A 6,269-nucleotide genomic window follows, 5' to 3' on the forward strand; every position below is an offset into this window, starting at 1 on the left:
GCCTCCCAAGTAGCTGGGACCACGGGCGCCCGCCACAATGCCCAGCTATTTTTGGTTGCAGCCGTCATTGTTGTTTGGCAGGCCTGGGCTGGATTCGAACCCTCCAGCTCAGGTGTATGTGGCTGGCGCCTTAGCCACTTGAGCCACAGGCGCCAAGCCCCATTCATCAGTTCTATAAACTAAACTCCTAGATGGGCCAGACCTTTGACAAACTGCTGAGCACATGACAATTTATAAAATAGACATGGTTCCTGTTCTCATGTAATTCTTACTCAAGTGTGGGATATGCCAAACAGATCTTAAGAAATATACACACATAGGTGGTGCCTGTGGCTCAGTGGGTAGGTAGCCAACCCCATCCATATGCTGAGGGTGGCGGGTTCAAACCCAGCCCTGGCCAAATTGCAAAAAAAAAGAAAATAACATAATTTTGGTCTCATTCTTAAACAGTAACTTTCTTTGAACACAAAGAATAATCATTAAAACTGGTTATGGTAAGATATTTGAGCCAAAGTATTAAAAATTCATGTATTTGTCATAGATGAGAATATGGAAGTTGACAATATAAATGTAATTTTAAAATTACAGTTTTGTTTACAGTATTTAAAAAGAGGTCAAGTTAACATGCATAAACTATTCATCCTCCAAAATTGTATACTTACTGTATTAGGATTTTGAAAGTTTATTCCAATCCATTTCTTCTTTTATATTCTAAAACATCTTCATTATGTTGTCTGATGAGCTACAAGTAGTTAACATGTAAAGTCAGAAATGTAATCTTCCTTGCACCTTAAATAGGAGGCTAACTAACTTACTTTTACATTGCAAGAGTAAGGATGGTAAAAATAATTACAACTATGCTAGTTAGAAATAAAAGACTAAGAAATCCAAAATCCAAAACCATAAATGGTATACACTTGTTCACCATAATCTGACATACTATATTGGAGAAGGCCGCCCACGAAAGTTTAAATTCAGGGCAGTGCCTGTGGCTCAGTGAGTAGGGTGCTGGCTTCATATACCAAGGGTGGTGGGTTCAAACCTGGTCCCAGCCAAACTGCAACAAAAAATTAGCCAGGTGTTGTGGTGGGTGCCTGTAGTCCCAAACTTGGGAGGCTGAGGCAAGAGAATCACCAAGAGCTGGAGGTTGCTATGAGCTGTGATGCCATGGCACTAAGTTTAAATTCAACTTCTGCTAAAAATATTACTTCATTCATTAGGTAATAAATGGAAGAAAATGTCTTACCAGAGAGAGGTTAGTAGCTCTTAAAAGTTAAATTCAACTTCTACTAAAAACATTGCTTCATTCAGTAGGTAATACATGGAAGAAAATGCCTTACCACAGAGGAGCTAGTGATACACCAGAACTTAGTTATTCCATGGGGTCCTGGCAGGTTGGTGAGTGTGTGTTCTACCTCTAATTTAGAAGTCTAGTACTGAATGAATGACTAGCACCTCCATCCTGAACTGTATGTGTATTAATTAGATGTCAAGAAGGAAAGCCACTTTCTTAGAACCACTGCCTGACAGAATATACAACTGGAACAATTGTTGATATATGCTGGCATTCACAGCAATCAAAAATCCAATTTTAATCATTTGTGTTCTCAACCACAATTAAGCTTCTTTTTAGGAAAAACCTAAAGATAAGAATGTATAAAATTTCATTATAACAAATTTGTCATTGAAAAGGATGAGTTAGGTCTGGCGCCTGTGGCTCAAGCGGCTAAGACGCTAGCCACATACACCTAAGGTGGCAGGTTTGAATCCCCAGCCCAGGCCCGCCAAACAACAATGATGGCTGCAACCAAAAAATGGCCGGGCGTTGTGGCGGGCGCCTGTGGTCCCAGCTACTTGGGAGGCTGAGGCAGGAGACTCGCTTGAGCCCAGGAGTTGGAGGTTGCTGTGAACTGTGATGCCATGGCACTCTACCCAGGGGGATAGCTTGAGGCTCTGTCTCAAAAAAAAAAAAAAAAAAAAGAAGAAAAGGATGAGTTACTTTTGTTAAGTTGTAAGTGAATTTCAAAATCATTTAGCCCTTTCAAGTCAAAGATCTGAACTACTTCGAGGAGAAAATACAAAATAAGAGATCTAGGCTAGGCATGGTGGCTCACCCCTGCAATCCTGGCACTCTGGGAGGCTGAGGAGGGTGGATTGCTAGAGCTCACAAGTTTGAGACCAGCCTGAGCAAAAGCTAGACCCTGTCTCTATTAAAAATAGGAAAACTGGAGCCTGAGTTGGAGGTTGCTGTGAGCTGTGATGCTGCAGCACTCTACTCAGGGTGACAGACAGTTTGATACTTTGTCTCAAAAAAAAAAAAAGAGACCTAAGAGGTGGAGGTAGGAAGGGCAATGGAGAAAGCCCCAGATTCATAATACACAAAATTTTAAACACTTATATAGCAGATACTTTGTGTCAACTTTTAAAAATAATCTCTACAAAGGCAGCATATTGCAGTAGCATATTATGTATGCCCTCTGAGGTCAGAGAGACCTGGGTTTCACAAACTAATTTCTCTACATGTGCTTCTTCATCCACAAAGGATCAATAATAACAATGTATACTACACAGAATTGTTGAAATGACTAAATGAGAGTTTACATGTAAAGCATCTGACATACAGATTTTTTTTTAAAGGCTGCTATGCACTAACCACAATTTCCAACAATGTATTTATACAAATGTTGATTAAAATCTAATGTTTTGGAAGTCTACTGGGATTTAATTTGTACAACTTGTTCACTACTGGTTTGTCCCTATGGCACCACAAAAAAGTGCCTTCATAATACCCCAACCAGCCTCAAATCTTATTAAGAAACAAAACTTACATTTAGTAAAACTGCCATTCCTCACAAAATCATGCTAAGTAATAATGACTTACAGAAATTTCAATCATACTTTATCAATGGCACTGAAATTGTAATTTCTTTTAGTCTTTCTTGGGATTTCCTTTATGGAAAAATGTTATCAGCGATTATGGAAGTATCCTCTTGTTAAGGGAGTTTTACTCCCACACAACAAAACAGCACTAATCTCAATCTAACACAGAGGTCTATCCCGTTCTCTTACTGTGTTGCGGTCTCACGACATGCGAAAGTACTTACATAGAACCATAGAAAGATGCTGGTGCCCAACGCCAACCCAACTTTCAGCCAGTCCGGCTTGGCGTTCGGTGGTTCCCGAACGTAGAACTTTGACCGCACCGAAGCTGAAACGGGACAGAATCTGTAAATCCGTAACTTATTGCCTTGTAAGAAAAAAAAAAACTTAATCTTTACGTGTGTATTATCTCATTTAACCATTCCATCACCCCTCCCTCCTCAGTCAAGGAAAAAGAGGTTCAGAAAGGTCAGGTGACTTCCCCAGCGCCACCAGCAGAGTCTGGTTGCTCTTGTCCAGCCTTCAAAACCTGGTTTAAAAAGGAATTGCGGGGCGGACCTTAGCTGAGTGGGTAGGGCGACGACCACATACACCTAGCCCGGGCCAGCTAAACAACAATGAGAACTGCAACAACAACAAAATAGCCGGGCTTTGTGGTGGGCGCCTGTAGCACCAGCTACTTGGGAGGCTGAGGCAAGAGAATCGCTTAAGCCCAAGAGTTGGAGGTTGCTGTGAGCTGTGACGCCACAGTACTCTACCGAGGGCGACATAGTGAGACACCGTCTGAAAATATAACTAATAAAAAAGGATTTGCGGCCGGCTGCGCCGCAGTGGATCACACCTGTAATTCCTAACACTCTGGGAGGTCGGTCAGTTGGACTGCTTGAGCTCAGGAGTTCGAAACCAGCCTGAGCAAGAGCGAGACCCTATCTGTACTAAAAATTGAAAAACTAGCAGGTGTTGTGGCCGGCTCAGCCTCAGAGACTGAGGTTGCTGTGAGCTATGAGGCCACAGCATTCTACCCAGGGCGACAGAGTGAAACTCTGTGTCAAATAAATAAATAAACAAAAAGGACTTGCGGATCCGCAGACCAATCGGGAGTGGGCAGGTAGAAGACGCCCCAGGGAGCGTTTTTCCTTCTCCCTGTCTGCGGCACCGAACCTGTGGAGTTGGGAAAGGAGGGACCAAAAGTCCATTCTCAGAGGCCAAGACGGGTCAGGCGACACTTGGAAAAAAGGAGGCGGGGGATGGGAGCCGGAAAGTCCCGGGTAGGGGTAGATGTGGGCTCCAGTCCGCCATCGGCGAAGGTCATTGTACGAGGAGTGCCGGCCACTGTCGCCTCGTATGCCGGGCCGCCAGCGGCGAAGGTCATTAAACCCCGAGCCCGGGCCGTTGCTGCTTTGTACCCTTGCAGGCCAGGTCCACCCTGGGGAGGAGTCGAGTCTGCCTACACGAAGGTGGACACTCACAGCCGCTCGGGAGCTTGGCAGGAGCCAACAGCCGCGAGAAGGGACGAAGCCATGCAGACGGCGCCATCTTGCCGAACCCAGCTGGCAGACGGCGGCAGTCCCAGCGCCCCCTGGCGGGCGGAAGTGCGGGGTCCGCCGGAGCGGTGAATCCCACTATGGCAGGTGCCTAGCAGCCTGGCCTTTTGTCTGTAAAGCAGCTAGAAAGGAAAATAAAAAAGTTTATCTACTTCTCAGTCCTCTGAGAGTTTATTTTTACCTCCTTCCTGGGAACACTTATCAAGGAGTTTACTAAAAGCTTCCAGTATGAGCCAGAAAACTGAAAATGAAGTGTCATGCTGAATAAAAATTACCATTTAAATTGAATTCTGTGTTCCCGGCATGGTGTATTAATATATCATGTGGTTTGTCTCATTTCTGCTTCATGACAGTCACGTGGCATGCCGTGATTATTAGCAAATTTACAGATGAGGCTCAAAGATAATGGCTGCGCATCTGAGAAGATATCTTAATTCCCAAAGTCCATTTACACTCACAATCATAATGAAGCCTCACAATCTTGTTAAGTAGAGGGAATTTCCGTATCTTAGAAGTAAAAGTGCCGTGAAAGGCCCAAGATCACACAGCTGGCACAATTGGGATTCAGTTTGAGATCTTCTGCTCCCTGATCGGGCGATTTTTGTTAGCTCACCAAAGGGCCTGGACCACCCCAGACCGTAAGATGATGTAGAACAGAGTTCAAAACTCCTCTGCTGTTTGCCACATTTTAGCTGTATGATTTTTAGACAAATTACTTAATCTCTCTGTCTCCCTCCATTTTACGTCTGTAACATCCTATAGCATCACTGGGGACCTTAGAATTTGTCTGGCTGTGGTAAACAATCTGGTTTTGCCTATTTAAAGATATTGTTTTGACAAATAGGTTTTCTCTTGAACAACTGAACCAGATTTTTGTGCATTCAATTCTCAGTTCAATCTGATGTCTAAATAATATGTGTCTAAAGAATACCTAGGCACCTGTAGTCCCAGCTACTCAGGAGGCTGAGGCAAGAGAATCGCCTAAGCCCAAGAACTGGAGGTTGGTGTGAGCTGTGATGCCACAGCACTCTACTGAGGGCAACAAAGTGAGACTCTATCTCTTAAAAAAAAAAATATATATATATATACACATATATGTAAATAACAGATAATAAATTCTGACTCTTTAAAATTAATCCTTTAAACTTAATGCCATTTAGGTTAATTTTGAAAGCAAGATAAATATTAGCAAATCTTTTTTCTTCTACATTTTCTATAACAACGTTATTTTCAAATCCTTTGTTAAGAAAAATTACCGACCAAAGAGTAAAATGATTGTACTTTGCTTTCTTGCTCATTTTTACGTGCAATGATGGCTAAACGTATTGCTAAATTGTGAGTCATTTTACGTTGTAACCTACTTTGAGCTTCTTGGACTCATGCTCAAGTAAGCAGACTGCCTAACTCCTGCTGAGTCAGTTGCTGCTTCTCAACTTATTGGATTCTTGTCCACTCAGCAACCTATCAGTTGTATATCCTTTCTACACTATCTTTTGGAAGCTTGTCTTGACAACACTTTTGCTGGTATCCACAGGTTGAAACAGAGCCACGTTTAGTCAGAGTATACAGAACCAGTGAACAAATTTCAGTACTGTTTGGGAAAGGCCGTTTTGTTCTTTTTTCAGAGCTTTGGTCCCTGTGCCCTTTTACTAGTGTATATTTTGGGAAAGCAATGAAGAAATGTAAGTACATTTCTGTCAGCATGTTAGAGCTGATGGAAACTTAAACTTGGAGTATGTAGCTGTACATGAAACTCCATCTTGAAAAGAATCCTGATGAAGCAATTCCAGATAGGAGCTAATAGCTAAAATATTTTGGTAGAAATTGCCTCACAACATTTATTTA

The 6,269-nt window shown here is 42.5% G+C and overlaps 1 protein-coding gene and 1 long non-coding RNA gene across 2 annotated transcripts in view; one reads left to right on the forward strand and one right to left on the reverse strand.

Moving 5' to 3' along the window:
• The window catches only part of NDUFC1 (NADH:ubiquinone oxidoreductase subunit C1), a 7,097-nt gene extending 2,662 nt beyond the window's left edge, over nt 1–4,435 (reverse strand). The window contains exons 1-3 of the mRNA XM_003790174.3: nt 4,350–4,435; nt 3,105–3,208; nt 663–742 (exon numbers count right to left, since the gene is read on the reverse strand). Of these exons, the coding sequence (XP_003790222.1) occupies nt 683–742; nt 3,105–3,208; nt 4,350–4,416 (231 nt within the window). The 5' untranslated portion in view covers nt 4,417–4,435 and the 3' untranslated portion in view covers nt 663–682. The remainder of the gene's footprint in view (nt 1–662; nt 743–3,104; nt 3,209–4,349) is intronic.
• LOC111725447 lies at nt 3,917–4,582 on the forward strand. The gene is made up of 2 exons (XR_002773509.1): nt 3,917–4,094; nt 4,295–4,582. It is a non-coding gene; the product is annotated as an uncharacterized LOC111725447 (long non-coding RNA).
• Nucleotides 4,583–6,269: the final 1,687 nt, after the last annotated feature.

The sequence above is a fragment of the Otolemur garnettii genome, unplaced genomic scaffold (assembly GCF_000181295.1).
Source record: "Otolemur garnettii isolate 467f Iridium unplaced genomic scaffold, OtoGar3 scaffold00041, whole genome shotgun sequence".
Classification (NCBI taxonomy): domain Eukaryota; kingdom Metazoa; phylum Chordata; class Mammalia; order Primates; family Galagidae; genus Otolemur; species Otolemur garnettii.